General features: G+C 40.4%; 1 protein-coding gene across 1 annotated transcript in view; it reads right to left on the reverse strand.

Annotated features, from left to right (window-relative positions):
* The window catches only part of ACOXL (acyl-CoA oxidase like), a 351756-nt gene that overhangs the window by 79085 nt on the left and 248229 nt on the right, over positions 1-24442 (reverse strand). Inside the window, exon 16 of the mRNA XM_041756084.1 lies at positions 3719-3806. Coding sequence (XP_041612018.1) covers positions 3719-3806 — 88 coding nt within the window. The remainder of the gene's footprint in view (positions 1-3718; positions 3807-24442) is intronic.

Raw genomic sequence — 24442 nt, forward strand, 5'->3', positions numbered from 1 at the left:
GCAGAAAGCCACACTATTTATATATTCTAATCATAATTACAATGTGCTCTTAATGAGAACATTCTAAATTATTAGTCATGTTAGTAAGAACCAGGAAAAGGACTTCTGTAGCCTAATGAGAACACTTTACAGGCTTAGAGAAGGGAAAAACCAAGAGACAGTTCTGCATGGAGCTGGAGAGTGGTAGATGTAATTTATTTAATAAAAGTGCTTAGTTTCTCTTTTTTGTTTAGGAATTGGTACACCCTTAGGGGTTCAGACAGCACTGTGCTTCAGAACTGCTCTTTCTAGGGCAAGATAAAAATGTGTATCACAGAAAAATAACAATTTATCATTGTAATGGTTACATCCCACTTCAGAAACCACTAGAGACTGCTTAACATTTTTATCTCAAACATGGCTTTCCCAAGTCTTGAGGTGACAACGGATACTGATGCCAGGAGGCATTTTTTCCATTTGTTCCTAATAAAAATGGCTAGATTCTGAGTTCATTTTCATCTGGGGTGACGTTAAGGTCTGTGCTTTCGCGGACTGATCCTTCCCTTCTCTCCTTTGTGCTCTTTCTTTGAAAGTCTCCAAAGGCAACATCTGGACCGGGTCACCGAAGACAGATGGGCTCCTTCTACTTCTTCTCCCATCCCCTGGGGACCTCTGGCAGAGGCGCAGCACGCTATTTAAATGTAATGATATGCCGACTGCATTGTCCTTGCGCACTGAGCGCTGGCGCATTCCTACCATGAGAGCCCATCCTGTGTCTGTTCAGGTCTCCTCATTACGGATGGCTTTCTCTATCTCCAAACATTCCTGGGATTTCTAGATGCTGTCATTGAACTAATTCTTATTATTTTTAATCTGTCACTTTATACAGGCAAAATGTCTTCCTCTGACACCGAAGGGGGCCAATTTCCTGAAAATGATCACTTTTGCTACTGTGGTTATTAACCGATAAGAGGCAGGGAGTCAATTTAGATTTATTTTGTGCTGCAGCAATATTAAATTTTTGATGCTTCCTGCCAGTGTTAGACTTCCTAGTCTTACAAGTTAGGCTGGTACCTAACTTACCTAATTGTTCTCTTGTTTTCACTCTTAACAAACAAGGATCTAAATGTTCCACTTCAGTAATGGCAATGAAGGTTTTCATAGAGTAGTAATTAACAGTGGCAAAAAAGGTTTATTGAACCCTAACTATGGATCCGGTGCTAAGATAAGGTCTTTTGAGTATATTCTCCATAGCCCCATGAGGTAAATATCACCTTATCTCCATTTTATAAATGAAGATGAGACTAAAGCTCAGAGAGGTTGATTAATTCACTCACAGTCACACAGCAGGGTAGAGGTAAATAAAGCCTCTGCATTCAGTTAACCTGACTCTAGAGCCCGAGTTCCCAACCCTCACGCTAAACTTAATTATGCTCTCAACAGATGGGATGAGTGGTTCAAGGCATAATGGTCAGTGTTTCCAAGGCAAAGGCATGAGTTCAGTGATTCTTTGATGCCCCCCTTTCGAATTTAATCCCATCTCTTAATGTTTAGAAGTGTTTCACCTGGGGTTCCACATGGTTCCTGTTTATGTCCTGGGAAGGGTAATATCTGCAGCCAGTCCACAGAGGAACAGAGGGAGGAGCCCAAGCATCTCTGAGTGCAAAGCCATAAATGTCTACGCAGAGTAAAGAAGGTGGCCTGGGACGTAACTGCCATCAGTAAAGGTGCCTCGTGTGCTGCTCTATATCCCAAGTATGTTTTAGCCCCATCAACAAATCAGAAAAAATAACCCACCAACATAGAAGTGGTTTGTATAAATTCCTTAGGGAGTGGAAGCTGGTGCTGAGCACACCAGGACAGACCAGGAAGCAGAAAACCTGTGGTCTCCAGGACCCAGCCTCGGTGGCAGGCAGGCCAGCACAGACACTCAGATGCTCCTCCAAGAGTTGTCCGGACAGCCCAACCTTCTGCAACATTATGACTGTAACTAAATTCCACATGGAGATTTCCCCACAGGACGGAGCCTGTATGGATGATTTAGCAAGTTGGGGTTTCATTCATAATGAATAAACTGGCATTCTGGTTTATAGAGCTGTCACCTTTGAGTTTGATTAAGGGGAGGCAATTCCCCTGAGCCTCATATGCTGTGGATGTGTAGACAAATGAAAATTTCTGGATGCACAGATGAGGGAATGAAATCCCATGCCCCAGTGACCTGTGGGGAGGGAATCTTTCGCTCTTCCTCTGTCCCTCTGAGACCCACTCTGTGTTCCTCCTTTCACTCCCTGGGGAGAAGGGGCAAATCAATTCAAGTCTGGGGTGCTAATGAGGCTGTGGTTATAAAAGAATGTGGTCGCTGCGTAGAAAGGCTGCTCCTTGGGTGTGGTGCCCTCAGAGCCCATGAGGAACCTGTGCTCCTGGCACATTCACTCGCATATTCTTATTCCTGTCCATACTCTTGAGCAATGTGTCATGAGGCTCACCAGGTCCCAAGCACTGGACCATGCCTTGAGGGAGAAGAGAGGCCAGGCTCAGTCTACTCACCCCAATATGGCTCTTGTCAGCTCTCAGGGAGGGGCCTAGGCAGCCCCACAGTGATAAATAACATGGCTCTCTGCTCTCCTGCTACTGCCTGGTTGGGGAAGGAGGGTGGTGGCCAGGCTGTGAGGTGGGGTGGGATGTAGGCACTTCAGGGTGGCTGGCTTGACTCCTAACAGAACCCGTCCAGGAATTCTATCCCATAAGATGGTGCCCTGAGGACACACCAGGATTGGAAGCTCGGCCCTAGAGCTATGATGGGACCAAATCTGACCCTGCCTTCCCAGGGCCAGCAGTAAACTTGGTGTGATGGAAAACCCCACATGGCAAACAAGCACAGCAAAAGCCTTTTTCTTTTAAGACACCCCCCCGCCCCCGCCATGGAATAAGAGTATACGATGAATGAACGAATGATTCGTGATGCTACACAAAATGTTCAAGGATAATTTGTCATGTCTTGATAGATCTTACTTTGTTTTCAAAGTTTCATTTTATTTTATGTGATTTGGGTTTGTTGAGGTCAAAATGGACACTCAGGCTTTTCTCAGTGTTGGCACTCCTGACATCTAGGCAGGATAACTCTGTGCTATGGGTGCTGTCCACAGCCTGTGGGGTGTTCAGCAGCATCCCTAGCCTCTATCTTCCAGCAACCTCTGCTGGGTTGTGCCAACAAACAATGTCTCCAAACATCACTAAATGTTCCCAGGAGGGCGCAATCACCTCTGGTTGAGAGCCACAGGTTTAAAAGGCTGAACCAGTTTCTCACTAATTCGAGGATTTGGTTTAAGCAGTTAGCTGCAGTACTTGATATTCTTCGGTCAGCGATCCTATTAAAACACCCTCCCTTTATCTGTGTGTGCACCCTCTGGTTTGTTTGCTTGGGAATGGCAGTCCCTATTGGGCAGAGGGCCACTGCTGAGAGGGCCGCCACTTGCCAGCTGGCTCCTAACAAGCCAGCGCTCTTGGCAGCTGTCGGGTAGTGTTAGATACCCTTTTCCTGGAGTTTAGCATTGGGTTTTGTGGGTGTCATTTAGTCAGTGTCCTTGGTAAGTTGGGGGTTAAGTTATTTTGGGCCTCTACATTCAACACAAGGGCTCTGACTGGTATGGGGACTGTTCTTCATCTGCAGTCTTATTCCCAGATAACTTGCAGCCCTCCTAGCTGCCCAAGTACAAACATTCAATGAGAGCCAACTGACCTCTGTGAATGTGTGCCAGAGACAAGGAGGCAACATGATGAAGACACGAGTTCCAGGCACTGAAAAAGTCCTCTTTTTTGGTCATCACCTGTCAAATCGACAGAATAAAAATAACTACTGGTGATCTCCTCAGAGAAGAGAACTCAGAAGCAAGGCAGATGACAAATGTGCACATTTTTAGTACAACTGTAAGCCTGGGTATGTTGCAAGGCTGGCCTCTACGCCCCACAGAAGCTATTTGTTAGATGAAGAAATGCCGTAAATGCACTGAGTCCAGTTCATACGTTTATAGCGATTCCTCGCCCATATCAAACACGGCCACTGCCAGCTGCCAATTCTTGAGATGTAACAGGCATTCAGGAAACAATGTGAAGGGGAGAGTGCAGCGACAGATAAAGTGACACTGTGTTAATTGGGCCACTCACCGCCTGAAGATCTGTGAATACCAGAACTAACTCCATAAATCTAATCTGCAGCAAAACTAACCTGCCCTCACTCCCCTCGCCCTTCCATTGTAGGCAGGTACATCATCTTCAAGCTGTTTCTTAAATGCCTGCGAGGTCTTCAGAACTGGCTTCCGGCAGTGGCCAGGTCTGATGTGCGTGAGGGGCTCACACCAGCACGCGCAGTTCACTCACAGCACCTCCACGTTATCCATCCATCTGACGGGTCCCTTTAGCAGGTCTACTCTGTGTAAGATGGTCTTTCAATCACTCTAATGAAGGGAGTTGTTTTGCTGCATGTTTTTTTTTTTTTTAGTTGGCCAGAAGTGAGGCACTATATCTGGGAGAAGATAAGAATGAAGAAAATGCACAAAGAGAACGATGCCAAATCACGAAGCTGGCAGTTAGTCATTTAGGTGGAGCTAAGGGCAGATTTTTATCTGACCAGAGAGAGTGTTAAATTTGTCACTTCTGACTTTTCTGTTTCTTCTTGCCTTTTTTTGTTTTGTTTTGTTTCAAAAACCTAACAGTTTGATATTTAAATTTTCAGCACTTTGGCCAAAGAAATAACACTCAGAAAGTTGGATTCTGTGCATCTGCTTCCCATTTGTTTTAAACTCACACACCGAGCTCTATGGTTGGAAAGTAACCTGCCTCCTGCAGCTCCATAGCTCCTGCAGAGCCTGGAGGACTGGCTTTGTTAAAGTCCTCCTACAACAGAGTGCTTTGTGTTGCAGTGGAAAAACAGCACTGCGGAAAGCCTCTACTCATGTATAATTTAGCATGATTACCTGGGGCAGCAGGCACAGTTTGGAGGACCATGTCACACATGTCTTGGAGTCCCCACCTAACTGGGGCATCTCATGACAGTCAAGGGAGAGGATGACGTCTGTATTGCTCCCTGAATCAATATCCCTCTGTACTGGTATCGAAATGACAGCTGAAAAGGAGGAAAGGGAGAGAATGCCATTCCCAAGGAACAGGCTATAGAACATCTTTGGCAGAGATGAGGACAAGAGCTGGCCAAACACTCCTGTCTCAAAGCTCTACCCACCACACTGTAGATGAAAACGCTGGGAAATCCATGCTGGAGCCTGGTGGACAGGCTCTCCTAAACATGTGTAGGCTGCCCTCCACCATTGTATGGGAAGGAGAGTGGAAGGGTAAGATATTGTGCAGATGTGTCCAAACAGAACTGAGGGCACTCTTAAATTTTTAAAAAACTGAGCATATACAGTGGAGTCTTTTACTGGACACATCTAGAGAGAACCAGCAACAGACAATTGGCTGGACAAGGTAGACCCTGTATGAGGATGGGACTTCAGATGAGAAAATGCTACAGAGGGCCTTTTACAAAACTTGCTGTAACCCTCAAAAAGTATAAGACAGGGAATCCCTGGGTGGCTCAGCGGTTCAGCGCCTGCCTTTGACCCAGGGTGTGATCCTGGAGACCCGGGATCGAGTCCCGCGTCGGGCTCCCTGCATGGAGCCTGTTTCTCCCTCTGCCTGTGTCTCTGCCTCTCTCCCTCTCTCTCTCTCTCTCAGTCTGTGTGTCTATCATGAATAAATAATAAATAAATAAAATCTTTTTTTTTTTCAAAAAGTATAAGACAAAAAAAAAAATAAGGCCATTTTAAGTTTTCAAGTTAAGGAGAAAGGCCCTTGAAGGCCTGCCAGCCTGCTCCTAAGTGCTTTTCCTTATATGACAGCATCACAGTGCTGCAGCAGAACCCACTTGGGCAGGTTGTATGCAACCTTATCCCTGCTGGCAACTGTCCCCTTGCACCCCACTCAGATAGGAAGGCTGGCATGACTCACCCTCCAGTGAAGGATGGGACCCATGACTTGGAACATGTTGAGAGAAAGGCAGATGCCCAGGAAAGTGACAGACTGAGAATTGGCAAGAAATAATAGGCTGAAGTCAATTGGGAGCTGCACAGTGGTCCACACAGCCAGGAGGGGCAGCCCGGAACAGCGTGTGGGCTCACATTCCAGCCCACTATAAAGTGATGAAAACAAGCAGATCAGAAGGTCAAACTCTGGTTCAACCTTTAGGTGCAGACTCAATGTGAACTCTGGAGTGTCAATGCCCACAATTGTAACCCAGCTGATAATTGCCTATGCGATGTACAATATTTTTAAATGTTATTATCGCACCAACAATATGCAAAATCAAGTATCTAACTCTGTCTCCTTACAAAACCTTAATAGGAGGTTTCCGGAGATTCTGGATTTCTTTGAAATGGATGGCTGTTCTTTACTTCAAGAAGTAAACCTGCTACTGAAAAGTTGTGTGTGACTTAGCCTTATGCAAACTTAAAGCCTTCTTAAAATGCACCAGACAACAGACACTGTTTTAAGCTCTTAATTGCATTTGCTCACTGAGTCTTTAGAAGCCCTTGAGGTAGGAATTACTGATATCTTTTGATATCTTCATTTTGCAGGTGGAAAACTGACACAGGTTGAGGAATTTGCCCCAGGTTGCAGAGCTGGATTGGGACCAGGCGCCGAGGCTTCTGAGCCCATGTTTCTAACCACAGGCTACACTGCCTCCCAATGGACTAATGGGGAGTTGGTTCCCTGGCAACACCTGTCCCCCGCAAATGCAGTTTATAAAGATGCATTGTCACACACGGTCATGTGTAACGTGAACCATATTCTGCACTTAAAACCTCTAATGGAAATGAATGCTTACTTCCTAATAAATCATCACACAATTAAAACAGGGCTGAGACCATAAAGAAACCCATTAGCCTCCCTTTTGATGGATGCCCATGTCCATTCTCCCTTCTTTTCTAGAAATATCCCCAATAGCTTTGGGCAGCAATATATCCAATTAAAAATACTTATCTCCCTACAGAGGATCTACCAAAAAACCTCAGCTAACATCACACTTAATAGTAAAGACTGAGTGCTTTCCTCTCTATGATTGGGAGGATGAGGATGTTTGTCATCACTTCTACTTGATGTTATTCTGAAGATTCCAGCCAGGACAATAAGGCAAAAAAAATATATTAAAGGTGTGAGATTGGAAAGGAATAAGTAAAATTGGCTTCATCCAAAAAAAACATATGATTTTTTATGTAAAAAATCCTAAGAAATGTATCACAAACCTACTAAACCTAATTAGCAAATTAAGCAGCAAACTCACAGGATGCAAGATTTTGAAAAAAAAAAAATCGATAGAATTTCTACATTCTAGTAATAAACAATTAGGACCTGAAATAAAAATACCATTGCAATAGCATCAAAACTATGAAATACTCACAGATACATTGTACACAGCACATGCAATATCTGTACACAGAAATATCTGTTCACAGAAAGAAATTGAAAAGGAGCACACAAATGAAGAGAGAGCTCTACTGTGCTCATGGGCCAGAAAACTCTACATTGCTAAGATGTCATTTCTCACATTGATCTATAGAGTCAACACAATGCCAAGCAAAATCCCAGCAGACTTTTGTGTGTGTAGAACTTGACAAGCTGATTGTAAATCTTATATGCAGATGCAGAGGACCTAGGATAATCAAAACCATTTTGAAAAAGAAACAAGTTGGAAGATTCACGCTAACTTATTTCAAGACTTGGTATAAAGCTATAGTAAACACAATGGTATGGTATTGGAATAAGAATAGAAATATAGATGAATAAGAAAAAAAGAGAGTCCAGAAAAAGAGCCATGCATGCATGGCCAACTGATTTTCAACAAAGGTACCAATGTAATTGAATGGGGGGAGAAAGTCTTTTCAACAGCACTAGAACAACTGAACATCCACATACAAAAGCAAACAAATAAATAAATGAACCTCAACCCTTACTTCATACCACATTAAAAAGTTAACTTGAAGTGGATCACAAACCTAAATGTAAGAGCTAAATCTAAAATAAAATCCTAGAAGAAACCATGGGAGAACATCTTAATGACAATGAGATAGGCAAAGATTTTGTGAGATAAGACACAAAAAGGTTGAATTTCATGAAAATTAAAATTCTATTCTTTAAAGACATTGTTAAGGAAATGCAAAGACAATGGATTAGGAGAAAATATTTGAAAAATCGTGTATAGTAATAAGTATGTCTAGACAGAATTTACAAAGACAGCTTACAACTCAATAATAGTAAAAAAATAAAATCCACTTTAACAAATAGGCAAAAAGTTTGAACAGCCACTTCACTGAAGAAGACAAATGAATGGCAAATAAACACATGAAATAGATTTGAGAAATGCTAATTAACACCACAATGAGAAACCACTACACATCCATTAGCATGGCTGAAATGAGTAAGACTGACAATATGAAATATTGGTGAGGATGTGGGGGCAATTAGAACTCATTGTGGGTGGGAATGGTAAAATGGCAAAATGGTTCAGCCACTTTGGAGGGCAGTCTGGTGGTTTCTTATAAATAAACACATACATACCATAGAACCCAGCCATTCCACTCTTAGACATTTACACACGATAAATAAAAATATATGTCTATGCAAAGATTTGTATGAGAATGTTCATAGGAACTTCATTCATAATAGCCCAACGAGAATCAATCCTATATCCACCAATTGGATAAAGCAATTATAGTACAGCCAGGCAAAGGAATACTCCTATGTAATAAAAAGGAACAAATTAATAATACAACCCAACAACTTGGATATATCTCAAATGTAAAAGACGATATACTATGCTATTCCATTTATATTAACTTATTTAAAAGGGCAATCCTATTTGAGAAGAAAAATCTGTGATTTCCAGGAGTCAGAGCAGGGGGAGGGTTTGACTGCAAAGGAGCATAAAGGAACTTTTTGGGGTGATGGGAATGTTCTATATCTAGACTGTGCTGGTGACTATAGGACTATATGCATCTTTCAAAACTCATTAATTCTACACTTAAAATTGGTCAATTTTAATATATATTGATTATATATACATAAAATAAAAATTGATTTTAAAAAATGCTCACCTCTCCAGACTCCCTTACAGGTAGAGTTAGATGTGTAGCCCTCATGGCCAAGGAGCATTGGGAGAAATCTACCAGGTAGTGCTTCTATGAAAGCTATTGGGTTTCCCAATTAAAAAAAAAATACAGTCTGAGCTAGCTTTTGCATCTTTGTCCTCCTATTTCTTTGCTTGGAACTTACCTAGCTTGTGAACATAGGAACAGGTAAAGTCACACTAAGGAGTTACATTAAGGTTGCTGTAATACATGACCACAATCCTGGTGATGTAACACAACAGAAATGTATATTTTCACAGTTATACTTTCACAGTTCTAAAGGCTAGAAGTCAGAATCAAGGTGTCAGCAGGGCGATGCTCCTGCCACAGGCTTCTCTGCCTCTTTAGGGGTGTCCTCATAGAGTTAATGTCCAGGTCAGGAAGGGCCACTCCCCACCTGCTCAGCCTACATCCCTGCCTTCCTGTTGCTCCTCCTACCTGATATTCTGTTTTGTCTTTCAGGAGTGGGCTGGGGGTTTAGAGGGACATTTATATATTTTTCTGCCTTCTTATATTTCTTATGTTGTTCTTTGCTTTCTCTTTTCTTTTTTTTTTTCAGGGGCAGGAAGGGGCAGATGGAGAGAGAGAATCTAAAGCAGACTCCACACCTACCACAGAGCCTGACACGGGGCTCGATCTCACCACCTGAGATTGTGACCTGAGCCGAAACCAAGAGTTGGATGCTCAACCGACTGAGCCATCCAGGTGCTCCTTTATGTCTTTATTTTTATTTTATTTTTATATCTTTCTTTTTTTAAAAAAAGATTCTATTTATTCATGAGAATATACAGAGAGATAGAGGCAGAGACAGAGGCAGAGGGAGAAGCAGGCTCCATGCAGGGAGCCCGACGTGGGACTCAATCCTGGGTCTCCAGGATCAGGCCCTGGGCTGAAGGCAGCGCTAAACCACTGAGCCACTCAGGCTGCCCATATCTTTCTTGTTAAAAATCTTTGTATAGTTCCCCCCTCTCTCTTTCTCTCTCTCTTGTTCTTCTTTCTGCCTCTGTTTCAAGCCTTACTCAACCACTTTCATCCTTTAATATTTTAAATTTTTCTGTATTTTTCTGATGTTCCATATTTTTCTATTTTTCTAGTGTTTTTATTTTTTTAGGCTTTTCCTGCCCTTTTACAGTTTTCCTTTCTGTTATTTGGTCTCCCTCGCTGTCCCCTCACCCCAGAAAAAAGGATTGTTCTATCTTTTTTCCTGGGCTAAATGCACTGCTTCTTCTTTCTTACATGTTTGCACACCAAATTAATTCTCCCTTTTCTCTTTAGAACTTTTTCCCGGTTTAACTTGGTTTCCTCTGATTGGTTTTGGGAAGGAGACCCCTCTCCACCCCACCCCAGCCATTCAGGAAGCTGAATTCTGCCTTCTCCAAAAGCGCCCAGCCTCTTCCTGCATCGATGGCCAGGTGTCGGTCAGTTCCCTACTAGTGCCTCACAGAAAGCAGGGTGTTGAGTCCGGCAGCCCACTGGCAGCTTTCTGAACTGGGAGTAGATTCTTTGCACCTGTCTTTTGAACCTGAGTTGCAATTCCAGGACAGCCAGAGAAACCTATCTTACTAACATCCTCCCACATCCTGGGTAGCAAAGACATCACCCCATGTGGCCCTCATTGTTCACACAGGGGCTTTCCCTACAGACAGCTGGTCTCTTTCCCCAGTGGTGCTGGGTTCAGGTTCTCAATAAACATACATTCGAAGACATATGTATATGCACGCGTGCACATACACCCCACAGCTCCTCTCTACCTTGAATTACATCCAGTCCCAGGACACACTCCCTCTCTTGCTTCATATATTTTCATATGTACTTCTCTCCATCTGCCCTCTGCCATATCTGACTGCCTCCTCCTGACTCAGGAAGCCTCCTGATAGCATCTCCTCCTGTATGTGGTCTGGGCCCCCGCCAAGCAGCACATCCATCCATGGAAGCCCCTTCCTTCCCATGCTGTGGTGTAAGCGGGGCTCTGACCAGGGCAGGACTGTGACCAGCCCAGCACCCATCACAGTGGTCAGGGCCAATGACCACATCAGGGAGCCCCTTCAGACAGATGGGTAGTCAGGGTAGATGTGGACATGGAGGGAGGGAGTGGAAAAGAAACTAGATTCAGAGGGCAGAGAAATTGCAAGAGGGAATTCAATAGTGGGATCTGTGCAAAAACAGGATACAAGGCTCCAGGTCAGCACCCTGCTGCTCTGCAGTTATGGTGTCTATTGGGTTTTCTGGGGCCTGCCAAGGTATTTGCAACCCCTTCTCTCACCTGCAATGTCCTCCAAGCTCTGGTCTTGGGCCTGGCAATATGAACAAACCCCAAAGAGACTCCAAAGATGGAGCACATTCCTAGTGAAGACCTGACTGTTTTTGTCACACACACAAGAGTTCCAGGAGCAGGAGGCCACACATGTTTGATCTGACCTGTTGCTAAATCTTTTCACTGCTAAGGCTTAACTAAAATTGTCAGAACATGAAATCAATAGGGTCTTGGCAAAGAGCTCCCATAATTGAATATATTACTTCCTAATTTCTCCTCCTTTTTCCTTTTTGGGTTAAATTAAGAGTCTGCTTCTCATTACTTGACTTTTCAGAATAGAAAATGATTGTTGGATGATACCTTCTCTTTGGTCATTCAGCATGCATTTGAACTCTATGCTCCTGAAATCGATCTTGGTAATTTCCAACAACAGATACGTAAATAAACAAACGTTTGATACCTTCTTCCTTTCTTAACCACTTCCTTATTTTAAAAGTTCCTTCTAACAGTTCTGGTGGATGGAAGAATAGAAGGGGGAAATCAGGGGTCCTTAAATAGATTTTACAGGCACCAAAGCATGCATTTGGAGTACGATCAGCTAGAAAGATCTTGTTTCAATAATATAATCTTCACATTTAGCTGAAGACTGTGTTATGGAACCTGACTTCCCTTAGTGACTGCTTAAAGCTGACAGAAGGCAGAACAATGTACATTTAATATGTGAAAGACATGAGGCTTCAAGATCTTTGTTTCCTGAATCTCTGCAGCAGCTCACCTGGTGCTTCACCCGTGAGACAGCTGGAAGAGGCATTCTCGGGGCTGCGAGTAGAAGACAAGGGGTACACAGAGCACACAGAAAGCCCACCTCATGGGGGATTTGGAGAGCACAGAACCCACTGCAGTTTGGAACTCCTTGGAGCTCCATGCTTCCTTCTCCAGTAACAGCATCCTATCCTCCTGGTGCACAAGCTGGAGCCCTGGGATGGGGCTCTCTTCCCCATCAACTATCCCAAGTTTCACTGACCACCCTTCATGCTCACTGTCACCACTCCACTGCTCAGGCTGTGTCTTATGTCTTCTGGGATGATGGGTACTGTGGCCTTCTAAAGGGTCACCCTCACAGCACTGACTCCAGAATGATCTTCCTGACACCAATGTGCTCAGGCCACAGTCTCGTCACCTGCAGGGAGGGTAGAGGGTTCTCGGGCCTGCAAGCAGGGTACACAAGGATCACTATAGTGAGGGCCTACTGGCCACCACAGTCACTCTCTGGCTAGCTTTTCTAGCCCAGGACCCAGGATGTGGATTGGCTTGAGGCTCAGCCTAAACATACCAGTTGCTCACTCATATCCCATACGTTGCCTGGAAGGTCCTGACCACCTCTGCCTGGGGATGGTGTGATAGGGCAAGCTCTGTTGTTTACCATGCAAGACTCAGCTTAGGGACATTCCATTCTGTGGGCTACCCTTACCTACAGAATGTGGTAGCCCTCCCTCTGCTCCAGACCCCTCTCGGTGCACTTCCCCTTGACCCACACTCCTGCCACCACTCTTCTTCCCAGGCTGAGTCTGTGGAGGACAGCCATCACGCCTCTCATCTCTACAGCCCCAGACTCACAGAGTGGTTGGTGTACCAGGTCACCAGGGAGCAACAACTTTTGAACAAAGGAACTAGGGGCACCTAGATGGCTAGTTAGTTGACCAACTGCCTCTGGCTCAGGTCATGATCCCGAAGTCCTGGGATTGAGTCCCACATCAGGTTCCCCGCAGGGAGCCTGCTTATCCCTCTGCCTGTGTCTCTGCCTGTCTCTGTGTGTCTCTCATGAATAAATTAAAAAATCTAAAAAAAAAACCAAACAAGTAACTATTCAGTAAAAATAAAAATCTTCACAGGTCATCTCTCTTTTTCTCCAACTGTTTATTCAAATACATTTCTGAAGTTCCAAGGAAGCGTTTTTATTTCACTGTCAGTAAGAAGCTTTTATTTTTGGCTAACCTTTTAGGATTCCTGAAACAGCACACTTTTCAGAATGTTGAGACAACATTTGGTGTTTGGGAGGGAGAGGGATTTAAGGTACTTGTGAGAAAGAGGTGAATTAACACTGGAAATTAACAAACAACAACAAAACAGTGTGTTCCAACAGCCTGAGGTGCTGCCCAGAAAGAAAGGAAGGGCAATGGGTCACCAAGAGCTGCCACATGAAATTATAGGTCAATAACTGATGATCTATTCCCACCATCAAGCCAAGAAGCTGACACGTGGATGGGCTAGACTAGCACTGCCTCAGTGGAGAGGCCAGACTGGGAGATGTTTAGTTCTTTGTTTTTTTAATTTTTATTTATTTATGATAGTCACAGAGAGAGAGAGAGAGAGGAAGAGACATAGGCAGAGGGAGAAGCAGGCTCCATGCACCGGGAGCCCGATGTGGGATTCGATCCCGGGTCTCCAGGATCGCGCCCTGGGCCAAAGGCAAGCGCCAAACCACTGCGCCACCCAGGGATCCCAGATGTTTAGTTCTTTAAAGGACATATCTGACTCCTTTCTTTACTTTCTTAGGATACCACATGAAATGGTGTCCTAATGTCACATACTACCTGTGTGCTTGGTCCCTAGTGCCTCAACCTGATGAAGGCCCTTGGAGTCTGACAACTTTACCACTTCTTTTTTCTTGCAATTAAGTTGTTGGCTGTATGGCAAAGCACTGGGCCTTAGGCCACCGTTCATCACAGTAGGAACTTAACAAATGTCCTTGATCCCAGATAACCATGGAGGTCCACCTACTGGCCTTTTGGAAAGGCAGAATGAAATAGAATAATAGGTTCATTCCTATTTACCCCAATTCTATAGTCTCCAGCAGCACTGAGCTTCTGGATAAATTTACTTCTTAATCACAAAGAACCTCAAGAAACTGTTGTTCAAGCCCAAAACTAACATCGTACTCAACAGTGAAATGTTGAAAGTTTTAGGTCAGGAACAAGGCCAGTGCTAACTCTAATCATTCCTATTGAACATAATACTAGTAATCCTAACCAGAACAATTAGGCAAGAAAAAGAAATGAAAAGCATCTAAATTAAAAAACAAGAAGTAAAATTATCTCTATTTGCAGATATTATGATCTCATATATAGAAAATCCTAAAGACTACACCAAAAAAAAACCATTAGAATAATGAATTCAGTAAAATTGAAGGATACAAAATCAAAGTGTTACAGAAATCAGTTGTATTTCTATACACTAACAACATAATATCTGGGAAATAAATCATACAATCCCGTTTACAGTAGCATCAAATAAACAATAAAATACTCGGCAATAAATCTAACCAAAGAGGTGAAGGATCTGTACACCTAAAACTATATGACACTGATGAAAGAAATTGAAGACACAAATAAATGGAAAGAAGGTGATCTCATATATCCATGGATCAGAAGAATTAACATTGTTTACATGTCTATACTACCCAGAGCCATCTAGATTCAATGCAGTGCCTATGAACATTCTAATGGCATTTGCCCCAGAAAATAGAAAAAACAGTCCTAAAATTCATGTGGAACCACAAAGACCCTGAATAATCAGTGATACTGAGAAAGAAACTAAAGATAAGACATTTCCTGATTCCAAACAAAGCCATAGTAATCAAAACAGCATGGTACTGATATAAAAAAGGACATATAGACCAATGAAACAGAATTAAGAGACTGGAAAACACCCCTCCCACCATCATATACAGTCAACTAATATTTGACCAGGAACCAAGAATATTTGGTGGGAAAGGGATACTCTTTTTGGTAACTGGTGCTGGGAAAACTGGGTAACCACATGCAGAAGAATGATATCGGGCTCTTATCCTAGACTTCTCACAAAATTAATATGAAATGGATTAAAGAATCAAATATAAGACCTGAAAACATAAAACTACTAGAAGAAAACATAGGTAAAAAGCTCCTTGACATTAGTCTTGGTAATGATTTTTTTGGATATGACACCAAAAGCACAGGCAACAAAACAAAAAATAAACAAATAGAACTACATTAAATTAAAAGCTTCTGCACAGGAAAAAAAAACCCCCACAACAACCAATAAAATGAACAGGCAGTCTATGGAATATTTGCAAACCATCTGTGTGATAAAGGGTTAATATCCAAAACATATAAGGAACACATACAACTTAATAGTAAAAATGTTTGGCTGCAACAAATAAAGCTGCTACCTATGTATATACAAAAAAAATAGTAAAAAAAAAAAAAAGAAAGAAGGAAAGAGAAGAAAAGGAAAGAAAGAAAGAAAGAAAGAAAGAAAGAAAGAAAGAAAGAAAGAAAGAAAGAAAGAAAGAAAGAAGAAAGAAAAAGAAAATTCTATTTAAAAATAAGCAGAGGACCTGAATAGACATTTTCCCAAAGAAGACATATCATACTGATGGGCAACAGACACATGAAAAGATATTCAGTATCACTAATCATCAAGGAACTGCAAATCAAAACTACAATGAGATATCTCCTCACACCTGTCAGAATGGCTATTATCAAAAAGACAAAAGATAACAAGTGTTGGCAAGAAAAGGGAATCATCATGCACTGTTGGTGGGAATGTAATATCAGTATAGCTACTATGGAAAACAGTATGGAGGGTCTTTAAAAAATTTAAAATCCAACTACTATATCATTCAGCCATCCCACTTCTGGAATGTATCTTAAAGAAATGAAATTGCTATCTTGAAGAGATCTCTGTACTCCTATGTTCACTGCAGTATTACTCATACTAACCAAGGTATAGAAGCAAACTAAGCATGTATCTATGGAAGAATGGACAAAGATGTGTATATCTAGACAACAGAATATTATTCAGTCATGAAAAAGAAGGAAATCCTGCCATTTGCAACAACATGGGTGAACCTTGTGGGCTAAGTAAAATAAGTCAGACATAGAAAGACAAATACTAGGGATGCCTGGGTGGCTCAGTCAGTTAAATGTTCTGCCTTCAGCTCAGGTCATGATCCTGGGATCCTGGGATCAAACCCCACATCAGGCCCTCTGCTCGGTGTGAGTCTGCTTCTCCCTCTTCCTCTCCTGTGATCTCTCTTTCTCTTGATCACTCTCAAATAAATTTAAAAAAATCTTTAAGAGAAAAAAAAAGATAAAAACTGTACAGACTTTATATGTGGACTACAGAAAAGCTGAATTCACAGAAACAGAGTAGATGGTGAATACCGGGGGTTGGGGTGAAGGAAATGGTGACAATGGTCACAAGGTACCACTTTTAGTTATAAGATGAATAAATTCTGGAGATCTAATATATAGCACAGTGACTATAGTTAACAATACTGTATTACATGCTGAAAGTTGCTAAAGGACCGGATCTTAAATGTCTCATATCCCCTGCCCCTCACAAAAGTAATCATTTCATGATATATACGTATATCAAATCATCACATTATATATCTTAAACTTACACGATGTTACATAGAGCTAGAAAAAAACCAATATAGACAAAAGTGAAAAACTGCTGTTCAGTATTCAGCCACTTGCACCATGTCAAATTCACTATTAATCAATGTGCCATACACTAGAAAAATACCATTTCTATGCTATGCTCTTCAAACATGAGCCCAGAGTTTGGCACATATCTGCATAGATCTGACTTCTCTGAACGCAAGTTCTCTGGGTCACTTGCCCAACTGTCCATGACTGGGCCTTCCACCTTAGCCAGCACCCTGCCTGTGTCTTTTGGCCCAGTCTCCCAGACATCAAGATCTCTGAATAGAAAGTTTAGAACTTTATGGTGAATCTGCTTGCCTTCAGAGTCAGCTCTCGACAGCTCACCTTTTGCCAGACCCCTATAATCCTGGCCACTGGCCTAGATCAAAACCCATCATCTGTCACCATCCTCTCCAGATTCCATGCTGGTGGCTGGCCTGGGCACCTACCCCTGTGTTTTGGTATGACACTGAAAGGTGTCTAGCACAAAATGGACACTTGGTAATTGTCGTTGTCAGTAGCCATTTCTTCTTTCCCTCAATTAGTATACCAAGATTCAGCTGCTGAGGCCTCCTGTTAAACTACTAAGTTTCCAGCTTCATATATGAAAAGATGATGAAGTGCCTATAACATAAACAGTCTGTCTAAATGCTGTGAGGCACTATTTAAGTTATATCTTTAAATACTTTAATTGAGGTAGAAAAATGCATACAGTCAGATGTACCACATGCATAAATCTTAAGTTTACAGCTTGATGATTTTTAACTTGTGTATACACCCATATAACCACCCGGACAAAGATACAGAAATTTCCCGTATCCCCCTTTGTACTCCCTCCCAGTCAATACCATACTCTCCCACTCTGTGATCCCCATATCACCATCAACTAATTTTGCCCCTTATTAAATGAATGTCATATGTATGGAGTCTTATATTATGAACTCCTTCATGTCAGGCCTCTTTCACTAAACATAACATCCATAAATTCACTCATGCTGTCACATGTTAACGATGGTTTATCCCTTTTTTACTGCTGAGTAAGATTCCATTGTATGAATATACCACAACTAGTTTATCCAGTTGTTGTGTTGATGAACATCTGGGTTGTTTCCAGTTTGGGGTTATTACTGATAAAGCTGCTGTAAACATTCTTGCATAAATCTTTTTGTGAGCATTCTTTCATCTCTCTTGGGTAAATACCTAATTTATTTACCCAATACCCAGGAGGGAATTGCTGGCCATAAGGTAGCAACTTGTGTTTTCCGTCACTGGGCTTTTTACACTACCAACAGCAATGCACTTTCTCTTTGTTCCACACTGTCACCAGGATTGAGTGTCATCAACCGGCTCTAGTTCAACCCATTTCAGTGGGTGCATCGTGGTATTTCACTGTGGTTTTAATTTCTATTTCCCTGATGACTAATATGGTTAAGCAAGGTTTCATGGGCTCATTACCATTCTTTTATCTTCTTTTGTGAAGTGTCTTTTCAAGTCTTCTGTGCAATTTTTTTTTTTGGATTGTGTCTTTTTATCATTGAGTTGTAGTTTTTCATATATCTTGGATAAAAGTTTTTTGTCATGTACATGTATTGCGAATAATTTCTCCAATGTTAAGATTTGCCTTTTTGTTTTCTTAGACATTTTTAATTTTGAAAAAAAGTTCAATCAATCAATATTTAATTTAATGGTCAGCCCTTCTTACCTCCTTTTTAAGAAATCTGGGTTTACTCCAATTCCACAGAAATATCCTCCTATGTTTTTCCCTTTTGCAAGTTTTAGAGTTTGCACTTCCACCTAGAGTCTATCAATCTCTAATTTTTGTGCATTATATAGGGGGTAAGTCAAGGCTCATTTTTACCCCCACTCAGATATCTAGTTTCCATTTAGATGTATAGTTTCCTGTATGATTTGTTCAAAAGATTACATTTTCGTCATTTAATTTTCTTTGTACCCTTGTCAAAATCAATTTCTGGACTCTCCAGTGTTTCATTGATCTGTTTGTTTATCCTGACACCAATCCCATACTGTCTGGATTACAGGAGCATTAGCAGAAACTTTGAAATCAGGTCATGCAAGACCTCCACATTCTTCAACTTTCTGATAGTCGTTTTGGTTATTTTAGGCCATTTGTATTTCCCTATGAATTGTCACATCAGCTTGTGAATTTCTGGAAAAGTTCCTGCTGAGATGTTTGACTGAAGTGGTGTTGAATCTATAGACCAATATGAGGAGCATGTACAGCATAGCAATACTGAATTTTTCCATGCAGAAAAATGATATACTTCGTCATTTATTTAGGCTTTCTTTCATTACTTTTTGCAACGTTTCTAGTTTTCAAAATACAGGTCTTGCATTGCTTGAATTTTTATTGTTAAATGTATTCCTAAGAATTCATGTTTTTAAAATATCATATATTTCATTTTTACATTTTGTTTTCCAATTGTTCATTGATGGCATATAAAAATAAAATGTATTGTGCATATTAAGTTTGTATCCTGTAACTTCATATCGATTTATTAGTTCTTGTAGTATTTTGGGTTTTTCTCTCTTTTTTGGTAAATTCTCTCATATTTTCTATATAAACAATGATTTCATCTGCAAATTAAGACAGACTTATTTCTTCATTTACAAGCTTTATGTCATTTATTTCTTTTCCTTGTCTTGTTGCACAGCTAGAATATCCGATGTAATGTCAAATAGGAGTGGTAAAAGTGAACATTCTTGCCTCGTTCTCTATCTTAAGGAGGAAAATGTGCAATATTTCTCCATTAGCTATGATGCCAACTATAGGTTTACTATAAATATGCTCTTTCAAAAGAGGAAACCATTTTCTATTCCTAAGACTTTTTAAGCATGAATTTGTGTTGGATATTGCCACAATTCTTTTTTGCACTTATAATCATGCAATTTTTCACCTTTATTTTGTCAATATTGTAATTTTCATTGACAAACATATTGGAATGTTAAATCAACCTTACATTCCTAGAGTAAACACCACTTGCTGATGCATTTTCCTTTTTTATATATTGCTGAATTAAATCATTAATATTTTTATTATACCCTTCTACCTATATTCATGAAGAATATTGATTTATAAAGGTTTTTTTGTAATGTACTCATTAGTTCTTGGTATCATGAGTTATATGGTTTTTGAAAGAGTTTTGTGTAAGACTGGTACTTTTTTATCTTTAAATTCTGATAGGATTCAACAGAAGAACCATCTGGACCTGGAGCTCTCTTTGTGGAATGTTTCCATTACAAATTAAATTCATTTAATAGATATTTTTAGATCTTCCATTTTTTGCTTGCTTTTGAAAGTTGTATTTTTCCAGGAATTTGTTCTAAGTTCTTGAATTTATTTGCATAAAATTGTTCATAATATTCCCTTTTTTGTATTTTTAACATCTGTCTTGTATGTTGCAATGTCTTCTCTTTCATTCTTAATATTGTTAGTACTTTCTCTTTTTCTCTTGATCAGTCTTGCTAGGGATTAAGTGATTTTATCAACCATTTTAAAGAAGATACTTTCAGATTTCTTGATTTTCTATATAGTTTGTTTTCTACTTTATTAATTTCTTCCTAATCTTTATTGTTACCTTTATTCTACTTATTTTGCTTCTTTTTCTAGCCTCTTAAGGTAGAAGCTTACCTCATTTACTTAGGATCTTTCTTCCTTCCTTTTTTTTTTTTTAATATTTTATTTATTTATTTGACAGAGAGACAGAGTAGGAGCAGAGGGGAGAGGGAGAAGCAGGCTCCCTGCCCAGCAGGGACCCCAATGTGGGGCTCAATCCCAGGACCCTGGGATCATGACCTGAGCTGAAAGTAGATGCTTAACCAACTGAGCCACCAGGTGCTTCTCTTTTCTACTTTCTAAGATAAGCAATTCAAGTTATAAATTTCCCTGTAAGGATATTTCACTACACCCTACAAAATTTGATATGTTGTTTTTTCATTATCATTTGGTTTGAAATACTTTCCAATTCCCATTGTGATTCTTTTTTTGATTCAGAGATCATTTAGAAATGTGTTGCTTAATATTCATGTATTTGCAAGATTTTCCAGATATCTTTTTGTTATTGCTCTCTAATTTAATTCTATTGTTGAAAGAAAAAACATGATCATTTCAATCTTTAAAAAAAATTATTGACTGAGCAGTGCCTAGGTTGCTCAGTAGGTTAAGCGACCAACTTTGGTTTTGGCTCAGGTCATGATCTCAGGGTCTTGGGATTGGGCAGCACTGGGCTCCTCACTCAGTAGGGAGTCTGCTTCCCCTCTCCCTTTTCCTCTACTCTTCTCCCACTCAAGCAGTATCCCCTTCTCAAAAAATAAATAAATGTTTTAAAAAAATTATTGACTGAAATTACTGAGAATTGTCTATGGATAGCACTGTAGTCTCTGGGTCTAGTTTTCAATAAATGTCTATAAATGCTAAATAGGTCAAGTTGGGTGATAGCATTTTTCACATTTTTTAGCTCTACAGAATTTCTGTACTTATTCCATGAATTACTGGATTTGTCTATTCTCCTTTGAGTTCTGTCAATTTCTGCTTCAAGTATTTTATTTTCAAAAGATTTTATTTATTGATTGATTCATGAGAGATACACATAGAGAGGCAGAGACATAAGCAGAGGGAGAAGCAGACTCCCTTTGGAAGCCTACTGCGGGACTTGATCTGAGAACCCCAGGATCACGACCTGAGCCAAAGGCAGATGCTCAATCACTGAGCCACCAGGCTTCTCTGCTTCAAGTATTTTAAATGCCTGTTATGGTGCATATCTATTTCAGGTTATTCTCTCTCTCTCTCTCTCTCTTTTTAGAGAAGAAGATAAGAGAGAGAGAGAGAGTGAGAGAGAATGTAAGCTAGGGGCAGGGTGTGGGGGGAGGAAGAAGAAGGGAGAGATAGAGAATCTTAACCAAAATCCACACCTAGGACAGAGCCTCACACAGGGCTCAATCTCACAGCCCTGAGATCATGACCTGAGCTGAAACCAAGAATTGGACACTAGACCAACTGAGCCACCCAGGTGCCCCTGTTCTCACTACTTGATGAAGTGACCTTTAAATTATCATGAAATGACCTTTATCATTAGTAATACTCTTTGTCTCAAAGTTTGCTTTATCTAATATTAATATAGGCTTTCTTATGTTCTAGTGGCAAGCTATATCTTTTTCTTGTCTGTCTTTACCTTTACAGCATATAGATGGAGCTTGTTTGGTTTTAATACTCTGTGACTATTTTTGTCCTTTCTTTCTTTCTTTTCTAAAGATTTTATTTATTTATTTATTTATTTATTTATTTGAGACAAAGAGAGAGAGCATGCTCAAGTGGCGAGGAGGGGCACAGGGAGAGGGAAAAGCATACTCTGCTGATCAGGATGCTCAATGTGGGGCTCATTTCAGGACCCTGAAATCATGACCTGAGCTAAAGGTGGAAACCTGACATACTGAGCCACTCAGGTGCCCCTAATGTTTGCCTTTTAATTGGAATGTTCAGTCCATTTATGTGTAATATAATTATTGATAGTGTTGGGTATAAGTCTACTTGTAGACAATCTCCTTAGGTCTTTAATTTTTGTTCTTCCTTCCATGAATTCTTCTGGATTAACTAAAGAGTTTCCTTTTTCTCAGTCTATTTTATCTATTACAATATATATTCTTATAATACTCTGCCTTGAATTAATAACATTTCATGTATAGTATAAGAAGTTTATAATAATATAATTCCACGAACACTACGTGCAATCTTTTGTGCTATTGTTGCCATATAAAAATATATAACATATATTTTTATGTACTTTATAAACAATTATTTTTGCTTTAAACAGCCAGTTGAATTATAAAAAGTTTAAGATAAGAAGGAAAAGTGTCATTAATATTTACCTATATTGGAGCACCTGGGTGGCTCACTGGTCAAGCGTCTGCCTTTAACTCAGGGCATGATCCTGGGGTCCTGGAATTAAGTCCCAAATCAGGCTCTCCGCAGGGAGCCTGCTTCTCCTTCTGCCTGTGTCTCTGCTTCTCTGTGTCTCTCATGAATAAATAAATAAATAATCTAAAAAAAATTTACCTATACTTAAAAAAGAGATTTATTTGAGAGAGAGAGAGCACACAAACTGGGGGAGGGACAAAGAGAGAGGGAGAAATAGAATCTCAAGCAGGCTCCATGCTGATCATGGAGCCTGACACAGGGCTCCATCTCACAATCCTGAGATCATGATCTGAGCTAAAATCAAGAGTCAGATGCTTAGCTGACTGAGATACTCAGGCATCCCCAACCTGTCCACTCTTTAATATATTCATTGTATGTTTTCAAAAACCTCTTCTTCTAATTTCAACATCTGGTTATTTTAGGAGTCTTTTTCTATTGACTGGTTTTTCTCCTGATTATGCATCACAAGTCTATTTCTTCACAAGTCTGATAACATTTTATTTTATATTGGACTCTGTGAATAATACTCATTCTGGATACTGTTATCTTCTTCTAAAGAGTGTTGAGTTTTTTCCCAGTTAAATCACTAGCAGATAAACTTGAATTTGTGGAGGCTGTTTTATGCTTTGTCAAAAAGAATCTTGTTGGTTTTATATTTAGTTTAATTTTACCTTTGGTTCTTGGGTGAATCCTTTTTCTTGGGTCATAGTCATAGTCTTATACACATAAGCTATGGCCCTTCTGGGGCTTCAACGGAAAGCCATTGTCTTTACCCTTCTAACTTGGCAGGCAGGATTCAAACTACAAATTCTACTTCCTATGTAGTAGGCAACAGCTGAATTTTCTGCTCAGTTCTTTAAGCCTTACAGATTAAAAATCCCTGGACCTCTTTGTCCATGCATGCATATTTCAGATAAAAGTTACTGATTTGAGTAATGTTCATACACACATTGTGAAGTTTCCCTTTCTGCTGTTCCCTCCTTTATTTTGGATTTTTCTCATTGATTTTCAATCTTTCTGACAGTCCCAAACTCCATCTGCTGGACTCCTCATGACATTAAGATTGAGGTTTCCATGTGATAACTTCCTTTTAACCCAAATGCAGGGAAAGGCTTTCTGCCTGTTAAAATTCAGAGTCAATAAAAGCAATTACGATTACATTTATAACTACATAAAAATAAAAAAAAATTTTTTTTTGCATGGCAAAATCACAATGAACAAAGTCAAAAGAACAAGTGACAATCTGGGAGAAAAACTCTGCAATGTGACAAAGGGCTTAAGATCCTTAACATAAAAGTATTCTTAAAAATGGAGGGACAAAGGCAGCCCCGGTGGCACAGCAGTTTAGCGCCGCCTGCAGCCCGGGGTGTGATCCTGGGGACCCAGGATAGAGTCCCACAACAGGCTTCCTGCATGGAGCCTGCTTCTCCCTCTGCCTATGTCTCTGCCTCTCTCTTCGCTCTCTCTGAATGAATAAATAAATAAATCTTTAAAAAAAATGGAGGGACAAAATATCAAAAGCCCTATGGATAAATGGGGAAAATGATATAGGTAGACAATACATAAAACATATGTTAAAATGGTCTCTGCCCTGATGAAAAACTGCCCAGACTGACTCACAGTTAGA

Source organism: Vulpes lagopus, chromosome 5 (assembly GCF_018345385.1).
Source record: "Vulpes lagopus strain Blue_001 chromosome 5, ASM1834538v1, whole genome shotgun sequence".
Taxonomy (NCBI): domain Eukaryota; kingdom Metazoa; phylum Chordata; class Mammalia; order Carnivora; family Canidae; genus Vulpes; species Vulpes lagopus.